The 14,936-nt window shown below is 34.7% G+C and overlaps 1 protein-coding gene across 9 annotated transcripts in view; it reads left to right on the top strand.

The window, feature by feature from the left end:
• The window catches only part of NBEA (neurobeachin), a 473,668-nt gene that overhangs the window by 388,381 nt on the left and 70,351 nt on the right, over window positions 1-14,936 (top strand). For all 9 annotated transcript variants that reach the window (XM_051778818.1, XM_051778819.1, XM_051778828.1 and 6 more), the window contains one exon: window positions 6,609-6,749. In XM_051778818.1, the coding sequence (XP_051634778.1) occupies window positions 6,609-6,749 (141 nt within the window). The remainder of the gene's footprint in view (window positions 1-6,608; window positions 6,750-14,936) is intronic.

Here is a 14,936-nt window from a genome sequence, read left to right as displayed (position 1 = left end):
ATTGAATTAAAAGAGAAATCACATATCATGCTTTGTTTCCTTGGTTTAAAGTAGTTAAATGTAGGTGCTAAATCTAACTTCTAAAAATAATTATTTTGTGTATTATTGCTCAAATTTCATACAAAACTCCAATGTCAGTTCTGATAATTGACAGCAATGCTTTTAAATTTTTTTAATCTTTGATTCCTAGGCTTTCTCTGTAAAATATGACACACTACCTTTGGGATATCACAACTCATAAGTGACCATACAAGTCAAATGCAATTTATATGTTTCTTGAAGATGAAATTAGATGTGTTTGGCTTGCTTACGATCTCAGTAACAGAGTAAAACATATGCCTTTTTTCATTTAGCTCAAATTTAAATATTTACATTTCTGCAAAGCCATCTTGAACATGTAACTTGTCCTTTCCTTCCATACCATTTTATTCTGGTTTAATGTAGTGCTCCTTACTGTGGTATTTTTACATCTAGATGTCGCTTGTTCTCTCAGAAAAATTACTTTTAAGTATTAGTCTAAAAATTCCTCTACCTTTTTCTTTGAAGTGTTTGAAAATTCCTTTATCAAGGCTTTTTTTTTTTGTTTTACATAGATAGTTTTAGATTCAAAACCAGGGTCCATGGCTGTGGAAGGTGCCATAGCAGTGAAATATATTGGACCTCTCATTTGATTAGACAGTGTAGGTTCAAGTTTTATTCATTACATACACTAGGCTAAAGGTTATATTTATTGTTTGACAGGATCAAAAGCTAATGAAAGAGGCTGTCATAGATACATAGATTATTTTTTCACTATCAAACCATCAGGTGATCTGCTTATTTTCTTCTTTGCTGAGATTTCCTTTGGAAGAATACCTAGGATATCAATCATTAGTCCAGGAAATATGTATGCAGCCCTTACAGTACACTGTTTTTTTGTGGAGTTCAACACACTTAAAATGTGGTATGGTTTTTTTTGTATAAAATTGTATTACTTTTCCTCCTAAATTATAGTGAACTCATGGTTTTGACATGCTGCATTGTCCCTGCTCATTAAAGTGTAAACGGGAATTTCTCCTCGTTTACTTCCAGTCATACATCCTGTTAAATAAAATGATTTCTTCACCAGGCAAAGTAATACTAATATTGACATGTGTATGAAACATCACACGCCCATTCAGAGAGTGGAAAGAATTATGTTTTGTTAATATAGAAGGCATTTGACTGATGGGTGGTGATAAGCATAACCACTTTTCCTTATTACTGTGCCATTTCAAGAAAAGGAAGTGATAAAGCCCCAAGGCTTCTAAATGTAATAATGCAAATGAGCACATCCAAGTGTGAATATTTCAAGGCAACCACACTTAATACTTCCAAAAATGTATATGCTGTGGAATGGAGTTTATGGGCTTATTAGGAGCCACTTGCTGGAAAAATGATATTGGCTTCTGTAACTTAAACTTCTATCTTTACCGCATAAAAACTAGTTTAATTCTCTTTTATTTTAAGCCACACAATTGAACACAATTTTCTTAAATAAAAAGTTCATTTACTGTGTGAAACTTCAGTAGTTTGAATCTGCGAGAACTCTGTTATTATGGATATCTGCTCTTAATATCAGTACACCAAAGAAAAGCTGTTTATAAATTTGGATGAAATTATGATTTATTTTTAAGTTTAAAGTACCGTCTTAAGATGTCCTACTTGTAGGTTGTTGTTCAGTGGATGTTTTTTAATAAAAAAGCAAGCAGTCAGGTAAAGCTCAGTCAGTTTTCAGCCAGAGCCAAATAAAGCCATGTTCAATAATTCTTTTATAGTCACCTAAAATTTTGTGCAGTACGTTACAGGAAAAAAAAAAAGATAAACAGATTAAGTCGCTACTGCATGAATTAGAGTCAAGATAAGCAGACTATTTCAGTGGCTAGATAAACAGGATGCTACGTTCAGTTCTGCTTTCATGAGAGAATGTAGATCTATGAAGATAGCTGGCAAAGCAGTAAATATTACATGAGCTAACATAACATGTCCAGTGGATATAAACACTAGATGTATTGACAATACTCTTGGTCAAAGGCCAGATGTCTGAAGAGATTAGCCAGGTAAAAAAAGAATTACATTAATAGTAGTGTGTTTTTAATGTTAAAGTAAATACTTACTTTATTTTTGAATGGAAGAAAGAAATCTAAAATAAACTCAAACAGAAGCTTTTAGTACATCAGAAGTGAAGTGGATGAATAAGCATTGTCACAGAGTGAGTTGTTTTATCTCTTTGGAGTAAAGAATATCCTATAAAACTATTTTATGGAAAGTTAATACTATGTGATATTAAGTCCTTACAGAGGGAGTTTTGTAATAAAAAGGCAAATGATGTGTTTTGAAAAAACATTTTATGAGACATTATGGAAAGAATTTTTTATTTAATGTTTGAAACAATTTATTTGACTCAAATTCAGTTTCTGTATCCATCTTATGGTTAAGATATGGACTGAGACACAGTATATGGATTGAGCTTTGCCTTTGTATTGTTTGTGCAAGTCATTTTAATCAGTGCACGCAGCAGCAGAATCTCAATGAAATGGAAATAAAATTATTTTCTTCCATTATATGAAGATATAGGGATTGATCCATAAACAACATTTATCTTCATTTTATAGCCATAGTATTAGATTAAAAGCAAGGTAGTTGACTTTCTGGGCTGAGAAAGGCATAGTAAAGCTGTGGAAAAGTGACCAAAACTCTATATACCCTACACATTTCACAGGAAATGAGAGAGACTACCATTACTGTAGAACTTGTCATCTAGCAGGACACATGCTTTGTCAGAGTAAAACTGGTTTAGTTGCTAGTTTGTACAACTGAGATTTAAAATCTTTACAGAAAATCCACTGAGGGATGAACTGTTACCATTACTTTGGGTAACAGCATTTTGCCACTTGGACATTAAGATAATGCTGAGGAAGCCAGGGCAGACATTGCTGAATTTACTCCTTGCTATTTTAGATATTTGAACATTTTCCATTATCGTTTTCCATTAATGTGCAGAGAAATGGTTCACATCAGGGTCTCCATGATTGTAGAGAAAAGGGAGATCAGCTGTTCTTTGTATTACTTTGCCACAGGCCAGAGATAACTGATGTAATGCTGAACTAGAAGCTGCAGAGTCATGTGAGCATGGGCAGCTCTCAGCTTTCATCCCCATGCAGTGCTGCACTGAGACAGTTGCACTGCTTCTGGGATTCCAGTTGTCATCTTGATAAATGGGGCCATGTTTTTATGCTAGCCCCTCTAGAAGTAGCTGAGGAACTTCCAGCACACCTTTGTATTGCAAGCTATAGTCATACCTGAGGAATCTCCTCATGAATGCTATAAAACTTCGTGGAATGAGAGAAATTAATCTGTATCTCTGGCTACCAGCCAGAACACTAGTTCATCCAATCCAGGATCTGTCCTGAGAAGGTGAGGTGAGACTTTGTAGCTGAAGACAAGCTCTATCTCACTTATTTTTTCCTTCTTTCTTTTCTTCTCTTTTTTCTTTTCTTTTCTTTTCTTTTCTTTTCTTTTCTTTTCTTTTCTTTTCTTTTCTTTTCTTTTCTTTTCTTTTCTTTTCTTTTCTTTTCTTTTCTTTTCTTTTCTTTTCTTTTCTTTTCTTTTCTTTTCTTTTCTTTTCTTTTCTTTTCTTTTCTTTTCTTTTCTTTTCTTTTCTTTTCTCTTCTTTCTTTTTTTTCCTTCCACTCTGGGGGCAAGGAAGGGTGATCCCAGAAAAAAGATTCTCCCCAGAGATTTTCCCATGAAAATTTCAGTACAATGCAAGAACTCTCATTGGTATTTCACTTAAAGTCTACATTTTATTCAGCAGTTGTTTTCTGCATTTCAGAATTTTTCTTCAAATGAATCATAAAGTAATTTAAAGAAAAAATATATTCTAACTCTGAAAAGAATATTGATGATGATGAAGAATACAGCTTTTCAGGTTTATCATTTAATACAATTGAACATGTGTCTATCTTCTGAAGGTAGATTATTTCACCTACTTATGCAGGCATTTTTACATGAAAATGGGAATGAACCATCGTACATCCTTATGTCTTTTAACTTTTAAATTAATATAACACTTCTCACTGAAGAACCTAGAAAACAAAATACTGTTTGCATTAATATTTTATGTGACTTTGAAAATCATTGTCAAATTTTTGATAGAAAGCACCTTTTAAAATAAATACAAACATATATAAAATATATTTTTTAAAAAAAGTTATTTAAAGATATAGTTTAACGCATCATTAAGAGATGTTGCTAGTCTATAAAATAAAATACCTTGTAATTATTTTTTGAGCATCAATTGTGCCTCACAGGTCTTGTTACTATAGTCAATTTACAGTGAATAATGAAAACACATAGCTTGTTTGATGAAAGACTTCTAATCAGCATCAAATATATTTTGAAAGGCCAGGAGTTTTCCATATTTTCAATCTTGCATTAATTACCATATTCATTTTCTACTGCACTTTCAAACATATATGAACAATAATATTGTGACAGATGATTTCTCTGTCTTCCGTAGCCTCAAAATTCACTGCAGCACAGGGTAAGATGCACCTTCATAGTGGAGGTAAAAATATTCTCAGGGTGTTTCTCCATTACAAAATACAATCCTGCCAATTTATCCGCTATTTGGTGTTTCCTTCTCAGAGGGGGTGAACATTTCCTTTTAACAGACTAGGGTGTGAATTACTGCTTTAGCTCTTGAAATATGCAGTTGGGACTGGAATTTGTTCTGCCAGAGAAGTGGATGCACAGTACCTTAATGAGGGTGATGTCAGCAGGTTCCATCCAGTCCCCAAAGCAACCCAGAGCCCTGATATAAATTAGCAAAGTGTTCATAGATCTACACAGTTTGTCAGTGTAATAGGAAAACAATGTATTTTAATAAGTCAGTCTTTCAAGGAAGTTGTTGAACAATCATTTCAATATAGTGGCAGCTTAAAGGCTATAATAATGCCAGTGGGTTTCCTGACAGTGGCAGGATGTGTAACAAAAACAAGTACAACAAAAATGCATATATTTATTTTTTTTCTATTTCCAGTAGTTGGGAAACAAGCCTGGAAAGTGCTAGGGAATGGCTCATAATTCTTTTTCAACAGTTTTGTGAGGTCTCACAGTGCAATCTGCACCAGATAACACTGATCCTTTGGGATTACTCATGCATTTTACACATTTGAGAAACATATTAGCATCTCCACGACACAGCGAAGTATTAAGTATCCAGACTGTTTAAAGTGAAAAATACTGAAATCACAATGTTTTAAAATGTAAGTGTTCACCACACTATTTAAAAACAGGATCTAAACTGTTAAATCAGAAAACATCTTGTTCTATGTCAGCCTTTTTAACAGCCATCTCAAAAAACATTGCAGTGCTGAAAAAATAAAATACTTGTAGCTTTACAATTTTTTACTTACATATGTAATGTAGTGAAACACACTGATTTGACCTTGTGCCGGTATTTCCATTCCAAATTACTTTGGATTTTAATTCACCAGAAAAAATTATGTGGTGGAATAAAATGCAAGAATACCTGTTAGCATTTTGAAAAGGGTCAAAGTCCTTGTGTATATGTTTTTTTCAAGTTTTAATACCCTTAATAATATAAATTCTAATTAAACTTTTGATTACTTCAAATCAAGTAATCACTAAAAATTATAGTAATTTTATACAATTATTTGGTGTGGAAGTGTGCTCTTCTCTAAGTAGTAAACTCCGTGTGTTTGGTTAATTTTACTTCAAAAGCTTAAATCTGTATTTTCTTTATACAAGTAACTCTTGTATCACTTAATAACAAGTATATTTTGCAAAGACTTCTGAGATAAAGTGGGTTAAAAAATCATAAAATGCATGTATTCCCTAAGTAGCCACACCAAAACCTACAGTTCCTACTCCTGCCTTACATATATTTTGTTTTTTACCTAATTTGTATAGATTGTCTGTTAAGTTTGCTCAGAATGGACTTGGAATTTGAGAACGATTTCCAAATTCTGTTGTTTTCAAGTACAAAGCTTATTTGCTTTGCTCAGTAAATCGTGGCTTTGTTCAGACAGAAAGTATATCCAGTCCTCAGGACTATGCATGCTTTTTAAGTATTTCTGCTTAGGATCACCAGACACCATCAGCAGTTCTGTGTGAAATCTTTTCATCATGAACTGCGCATTACTAAGTATCCTTTGTGAGCAAAAGTCAGTTTTCATTAGCTGTGTGATTATGGTGAATGACAGCAACAGAAATATTAGTTTGGCCTCAATGCATTTTAAATGCAGTTTTAGAAGTCTATTTCCAGAACAACGTTACTGAACTAATTGGGAAATAACATATACTTCAAGAAGGTCTTGAAAGTTTGCAGATGTGGATCACTTATATTTGTCAATTAAAATAAGGAAACTCATAAGACTTCTAGTACACAAAGTCTTTGAAAATAAATTCTAAGATTACAGCAATCTGGAGGGGTTACTGCATCATGGAACAAGTTTGGTTGCAGAGTCTCCTGTGTAGTGAATCTGAATGCAGAATTAACCTGTGACATACCAGACATGCTGCTCTTCAGCTGATAATATATTTGACCTCTTATCACTTTGCAGCCTATTGGGGCTTTGAACCCAAAGAGAGCAGTCTTCTATGCAGAACGGTATGAGACATGGGAAGATGATCAGACTCCACCTTATCATTACAACACCCACTACTCTACATCTACTTCTACTTTGGCTTGGCTTGTTCGTATTGTAAGTATTTCTGGATCCTGGTTGTAATTAAATCTTTATCTACAGCATCTTTTCTGTCACTAACTACTGTTTCAATTTTTTTTTTTTAAATGAAAGCACCTTTCTATCAAAATCTCAGTGTTCTTCCCTACCTTAAAAACTTAGAAATTCTCTAGATATACTGTATATCACAATATTAATTTGTAGTGATCAGAGGGTCCTTCCTACCCAAACAATCTGAAATAAATTTAAACACAAAATTATGGTGGTATAAGGACATAAACAATGAGAAGAATGCATCTAAAACTAAATCCTCCTAAAAAAATATCTCTAGACAATACTGAAATCTGATACTACTCATGTATTAATTTATTATTTTTGGCTAGGGACAGGCGCAGACAACATTAAAGAAAAGCCTTTTGTAAAAAGAACCTTAAATTTTCAAATTGAGAAGGGAATTATAGAACCAGTTTTGTATTAAAGCAGCATAGAGTAATATTTTATGCAAATGAACTATGCTACTCAATGAATTACTATCTCTACAGTTTTCAGAAATGTAAGACTGTGGGTTCTAAATTCAAACTGCTGTGTCAGTGTTGGAAACCTCATGCTTAAATCTTATCATCAAAATCAGATCTAGGGAATGGGACCAAACTTCAAAGATAGAATGAATCTGAATTCAGTTTACGTGCTATCACTATGATTTACAGAATAAAGAGTGTTGATGAGAGACTGAAGGTTCCACAGACAAACCTGAATTAAAGAAAAATTGAGTCACTGTGTAATTACTTAACTTCAAGTACACCCTGCCAATAAAGATGTGTTGCTTAAGGTATATTCTAAGCATATTTTGCACACAACAAAGCAAAACAGAGCCACACAAAGCTTGATATCTGAGTTTTCACTCATCTCAGGTTCCATTAGAGATGTCCTTTTTTTCTGCTCAGAAGGGAAGAATTCATGTGTCTGTGAGTTCAGGATATACTTCTTAAACCATGGGAAACTAAGTGTTGTTTACACTCCTATGTGGGGTGATCACTGTATTCCTTATAAATGTTGCTAAATTATTCATGTACTGTGAATACATTTTATGGCACACATGTGCTTGTTTGTTGCCTTAAAGTATATTAAAAGCAGTAGTTTTATTTGCATGTTTATCTATTAATTTTGGCTGCTATTCAACAAAAGATCCTCTTGCTAGGCAGCAAATTCTTGGACCTGAAAGTCTGCTTACAGGCTGAAGGTACAACACACCAAGAAGTATTCATTTCCTGTATAGGTTAATGCAATGCCATTTTTACTACTGTAGATGTTCTTGTGCTCTTTCTCTTCTGACCTAAAAGAGCAAGAGTACAAGGTCTCTGTCTTGATGGCCTTGCAATATAGACCTGACAAATTATATTTGTTAGAGCAAACAATATGTGTGAGAATAATAAGCAGAAAAGGAAAAACAGTGCTTTCCAGAGAAGAGGATGCAGATGGAAAGAAGGTGAAAACAACAGAGAACTTAAATACAGGGGCACACCTGCATAAGAACTTCAAAGATTATTTAAATATGATTGACCAACAAAGAAAAGCAATCTCTAATGGGAGTAGACAACAGAAGTGAAGGAAGACAGGTGGAGGAAAGTTTGAAAACGAAAAAAGAAAATAATATGATGAGTCTGGCTAAGGCTGCATATGGAAAGCCAAAATAAATATTTGAAAATAAATGTGTGTAGAGGAAAAAATTATAAAGTCATAGTGATCCTCAGAGAGATATTTTTTGCTATAAAATAAAGGATAAAAAATCCTAAGGGATTGTACCAGTGGAGCTGATAGATAAGGCTAGGTCAGATTTCTGAAGGTTAAAGTAGTATTTCATGCCTGTGAATTTCTTGAACTAGTGCTTTGGTGTAAGTTTGTGATAAAGACTGTGTAAGAAAAGGTAAATTACAGTCTAATACAAGAAGAGAAAGGTGACATTAAGAGATGCAGAGATTCAGACAGAAAAATGTTTTCAGTATTTTAAGAGACTGGAGAAGATTCATGGGAAAAGATGTGTTACAGTAGAGCTTTCGGTAGACAGTGACAACAAACTGAGAGTGTAAGAGGCGTGGAATCTAAAATCATGGGAGAAGACTGTAGATCAAAGAATAAAAGAAAAGGGAAAACAAAAAGAGAGAAATTAAGTGAAAATGAGCAAGCAAAGAAACAAAAAAACTATGACAAGAGGTAAATTGGAAATGAGATAGTCTAGATAGAAGCAGAACAAAACAATATAGAGAAATGGGGATCCAAGGGGAGAAACTGCCTGCCTAGACCTTAAAATTGGAGGAAACAGTATTTGCAGTAGGAAAGGAAGTTTCAGCCACTCTGAAGTTTATATATAGAGAGAGAATTTTGTAATTGCCACAAAACCTTAAAAATCATCTTGCTTTTTGGCTTTGACAGATGCAATCTGGTTTCTGTCAGTTGTCTTCAAAACATTGCTTTTAATATCATATTTCTGAACCAATTCTGTGATAATCTGCCTCATATTTCCCTCTGTTCCTTTCTTTTATCTGATGTATTGTAGTGGGTGTGCTCTGCCTCCACATCAGGTGCCCACCAAACATGCTCTGTTACTCCCCTCCTCAGCTGGGCAAGAGAGAGAAAATGTAAGCAAAGGCCTGAGGGTTGAGATAAGAACAAGGAGAGGTCACTTACCAGGTATCATCATGGGCAAAACAGACTTGACTTGGGGAAATTAGTTTAAATTATTACCAGTCAAATCAGAGTAGGATAGTGAGAAAACAAGCCCAAATCTTAAAAACACCTTCAGCCCCCCCAGTCCCTTCTTCTTTGGGCTTGACTACCAAATTCTCATGCTCCTTTCCGCTCCCTCACACAGGAGGGTGGGAAATGGGGGGTATGGTCAGTTCATCACACATTGTCTCTGCTGCTCCTTCCTCCTCAGGGGGAGGACTCCTCACACCCTTCCCCTGCTCCAGCATGGGATCCTTCTGACAGGAGACAGTCCTCCATGAACTTCTCCGAAGTGAGTCCTTCCTGCAGGCTGCAGTTCTTCATGAACTGCTCCATTGTGGGTCCCTTCCACAGGGTGCAGTACTTCAGGACTCCAGTGGGATCTCCTGTGCAGTCACAAGTCCTGCCAGGAGCCTGCTCCTGCACAAGCTTCCCAGGGGGTCACGACCTCCCTCAGGTATCCACCTGCTCTGGTGTGGAGTCCTCCAGGGGCTGCAGGTGGATCTCATGGTAGATCCCCATGGGCTACAGGGGGGCAGCCTGATTAACCATGGTCTTCACCACAGGCTTGCAGGAGAATCTCTGCTCTGACACCTGGAAGCACTTCCTCCCTCTCCTCCTGCACTGACTGGTGTCTGCAGAGTGCTTTCTCTCACATATTCCTCTGTATAGTGTTGCTCTTCTGCAGTCTTTCCCCCGACCCTTTTTAAGTGTGTTATCCTAGTGGCACTATAGCTATAAGTGACGGGCTCAGCCTTGGCCAGTGATGGTTCTGTCTTGGAGCCAGCTGGCATTGGCTCTGATGGATATGGTGGAAACTCCTGTCAACTTCTAGCAGAAACCACTGCTATAGCCCCCCCACTACCAAAACTTTGCCACACAAACCCAATACACATATCAGGCTAGTTTTTTGAAAAACTTGTGTGCCTTAGCATCAGTTCTGTCCTGCGTAATTGATTTTGATATCATCAATCTCTGCCTCTGTTTTGTCACTAATAAATTTTTCACTGGTAGTACAGTTTTCTCTTGAGTTCTTTTGTATGCTAAGTGTGTCCAGTAAAAATCCATCTTTAAAAGTGACCTATTCATTATGTTCTCAAAAAATCAACAATGATTTAGCATATATTTTGAAGCTACGGGTAACTAAAACAAATACAAAAATTTCATTATTAATTTCTGTTCTTCTGCCTTTCATTGCACTTAAAAGAATAAGGTGTATTGCTTAATTGGTGCTATGAGCTACAAGTGCATCTAAAACGATTCTGTTTCCGTTTTTTGTGAGTTAGTTGTGCAAGTCCAGGTATGTTCCCTTCTCTTCTGTGGAACACTAGCCAGTTGCAGGATAAGCAATGGCCATACCTCACCAGGCCATATATCATAATGATTGTGGTCCCTTTTGAAGATTGTACAGCTGACCTTGAATCTCTCACAAACCAAGATAATATGTACACCCTCTTTCTCTGCAGCCCCCTTGCCATGTGTGCAAGCACACATTCATATGTGAAGTGAAGTTGTGATTCTTAATTTACCTGAACATGTTTATTTAAGCTATTCCATTTTACATTTTAGACCACTACATCATGCTAGAATTCTGAAAGGACAGGTAACAATCCTCTAACTAGCTTTATAAGACATGAACTGAGCCACAGCCTAGAAATACTTAGTGCTATAATTACAAGTGAATCCTGCATGATCTCCAGGAACAGCTTTATATCCAGAATCAACTGTTTATTGAAAATGATCAGCTTTCTTTCAAAGTTGAAGAGTATATTAAAGATTAGATAGCTACTTTACAGAGAGAAATAATGAATATGAAAGTCTACCATATTGTTCAGACAGGTTAATAATAATGCTAAAAAACCATCAGACAACCCTTATTTATATAATATTGCCTTTCCCTCCTTTCAGGTGTTACTGAAATGAAACCATGATTAAACATTTTTGCACATTACACATGTTTACATCTAAACCCAAGAAATTCTACTTATTCTGTAGAAGCAAACATCACTCACAGGTTTGCTCCAGCAAACAGAATAAAAAGTATTCTAGAAAGGGATGCATTATTCTGTTGACATAGTTCAATTTTTCTGTAAATGAAATTGAATATTTATAGTTTATGGCTTGGTGACCTTATCACCTGGTTCAAGAGTAATTTTCTTCATGTGCATTTCCATCTGGAGCAGTGAATATTTAAGTTGCAGAAGGCGGAATAGTTTAAACCAGTGATTGTTTGCACTTGGTTTAAATCAAGAATGCTACATCAGAATACCATATATTCCAGTAACCTGAGAAGTAGACAGAAGGAAAAAGAAAGGTAGAAGAATGAATTCTGGCTTGAATCATATAGAATGTAAATATCAACACTGGTTCCAGATATTTAGGTGAAATAGGATAGAGTTATGGTACAATTAGATGCTCTTAGTAGTTGCTGTTGAAGAAGTTATGTTTGTGTGAAACAGTTGCATCTTTATTGAAACAGATATCACTATTAGGGAGCATGATTCTCCAACATGGTAGTCAAGATGTTTGTAGAGAATAATTGTTTTCCAGTTTCTGTTGCAATGACTAAGTATTTGTACAAGATAAAAGAAATTCTGGGTTTATTATAAGTCGGGTCTGATTGAGCTAAAACCAGTTTTTAGTGAGATTCAAAGGTGAGAAGTACTGGAAGTCCTCTGGTAAACAGGATTGAATCTGAGTCTTCTTTTTGGTAGATCTGAGCAGGGCAGTCATAGCTATATCAGACAAAAGGTCTACATCACTCTGTCAAATCCCTACATACTCTCTCTTTCTCCTCTTACAAATGACTGAAAAGACATTTTTGTTTGACATAGGATGTCTTAGAATGAACACATCCCTTCCTCCTCCCTCCCCTACTCCCACTATAAATGATTCAAACGAGTCTGGGCACTGTTAAAAGGGAATGGAGGGAGAGAAGTGCTGTTGAACTGAAAAATTCCTTGTTCTCAAAGCTCAAGCTTGTATTCAATGTAATCAAGTACCCCACAAATTTCTCTTCTTGTTGGCAGTGAACAAGGCATGAATTTTATTCAGAATATTTGAACGAGTGAGATGGAGTTATAATGAAAACATTGTGCAGCTTTGTAGCTTTCACAGCAACAAAACCTTTACATGAAATGACAGTAATCGGTATCATAGAATAACAGTATTTAAATGAGTATATTGAATACAGATATGAATTATATTTATATAATATAAGCACTTGACTTCCCAGAGAATAAAAATTACCTTAAAATTATGTGAGAGGTCTGAGATAAAGCCAGTGAAAGCTCTGAATTTCTGCTACCGATTAAAAATCCAAAAAGATAGGCACAACAGGCCATGGCAGGATAGCATAATAGTGCTCAGCTGCTAAAAGTTTAATCCTTGATTATGAATGTTATTGCTTTTGTGTATTTGTCTTAGATACTTGAACTAATATTGTCATAGAAGTTTGGATTAATATTTTTACATAATTTATTGTAATTACATCATTTTTCTGGTTTCTGGTTTCTGCTTTTTTTAAATCCATCAATTGCTTCTGACTTCAGAACCTCAGCAATGATCCACAGTCTGCTCCACAATAATATTCACAAAAATTACATGTATCTTATTAAAAAAATGATAGGTAGGAGTTGGTAGAAGACTAAATTATTTGTACTCAGATCAACAACAGTATGAGCAAGCTAGCAAAAATAGCATAATTGCTATTGCAAATATATATAGGTAATTTGGAGGAGGAATTCAGTTAAAACCAAAATAATTGTAATATTAAAAAACTGTAAATTTAATGTTAAAATTATAATATTAATAGAATTTTAAGGTAAATTAGAATAATCTAATTCCTGTGTATGTTGTTTTCCGTTTCATAGTTCTGGGTCTGAAGCATATACATTTTCATTTATATTTTACATAAAGTTCACTATGTGGAGCACTGTAAAATCTGATAAAAACTTAATTTATTTTCTTTCAATATTTCATTTTGTGGTGGTAGTTTATACTACTCACCTAGTCGAGCTACTGTTAAATTTTAATATTCTGTTTAAATTATAAACCTCTTCCTCACCACAGTCTTTCAATATTTACGAGTGCAAACAAAGTCATTGTTTGCAATGGGATTTGGGGTCCTCCAATAAGTAATTATACTGTGATGATTTTGTATTAAATTCAATTATTTTAATTAATTATTTAACATATATTAAGATTCTCTGATTAGAATAAGTGCACTGATGAAATTATAGTTATGAGATCCTATTCTTTTGAATCTGTACTTTAAAAACAAATTCCCAGTGTTTTAAGAGGAAAAAATATGGATAAAAACCTCAACCATTTAATTAGCAGTAGAATGTCTTGCATTATTATAATGAAATCAATTCCATATTTGCACCAATAGACATTGGAAGTTAAGAAGAAGAAATCTTTTTTCAAATATAAATTATTCCCTTACATGTGTCATATGTCAATATGATGTCAATAAGACATCATTTCTCATTTAGAGAAAAAAATATAAACTTTTTTCTTCTTTGAAAGAAAATAGCCTTTGTTGACTGTTGTGTAATTGGGAAGACATGGAGTAAAGATAGAGAAACAACGGTCTCTAGACGTCTGAATTCCCTCTTGCATTTTCCTCTTCTTTTTGTATCTTTTCACTACCTTTGCATGCATGCTTTCCTTATGTACATTTTAGTTACTCTTAAATGCTACGTAAACATGAATTATTTCAATCCTTTTTAGTCTGGGATAATTTACACACAATAGGTATAATGTGGCATAATTTCTTCATAAATTCTTTATCAAAGGAGGAGTTCTCTGCTTTCCTCAAAAGTTTCAGAAAAGGAAACAGAGAATATATAGAATAAAATTAAAATAATAGATGAATAATAGTGTAATACCAATTGTGATCTGCTAATTATGAACTGCTTTGATTAACAAACTTTCCAAATGATCAGGATATGTAAGGAAGTAAATTTAGGTGTGAATTTGGTAAAAGGGAGCCTGTTTAAAACATTCCCCAGGAGACTTTGGCAAAGAGGAAGAAGCAACTTCCATCTCTCTAGACATATTGCTAAATATACAGTTGAATAAGAGAGCTAATGGAGTGGTGCTGGAAAACCAGGGAGCTGGCGATGATCTCAGTATTCAGGTCAAATAAAGATTTGGTCCTCTGTTAACCCCTTCCCTGCAGTGGAATGTGGGGACATGAAAATGGGTTATCCAGACTGTCTAAGACTTGAGCTCTTCTTCCCCGGAAGTTAGTAGCTGTTTCCATTTAGTAACTATTGGGATCGTGATTTCAGATAGAATTAGCAAAACTAAAGACTCTAAATATTTAATCTGTCTCTGCCCCAAAGTAATGATGAAGCTAGGTTTCCTATAACCATAGTCTGCCTCATAATGGCTATAGAGCCGTTCTACTCACCATGAGGCAAAGTGGAACATACTGAGGTCCTTTCAATTAAATGAAAAGGAAGATTAAGAGAG

This window comes from Manacus candei, unplaced genomic scaffold, assembly GCF_025592945.1.
Source record: "Manacus candei isolate 608988 ecotype Guabito, Panama unplaced genomic scaffold, ASM2559294v1 h1tg000014l, whole genome shotgun sequence".
NCBI lineage: Eukaryota > Metazoa > Chordata > Aves > Passeriformes > Pipridae > Manacus > Manacus candei.
This window is presented reverse-complemented; position numbering and strand designations above follow the sequence as displayed.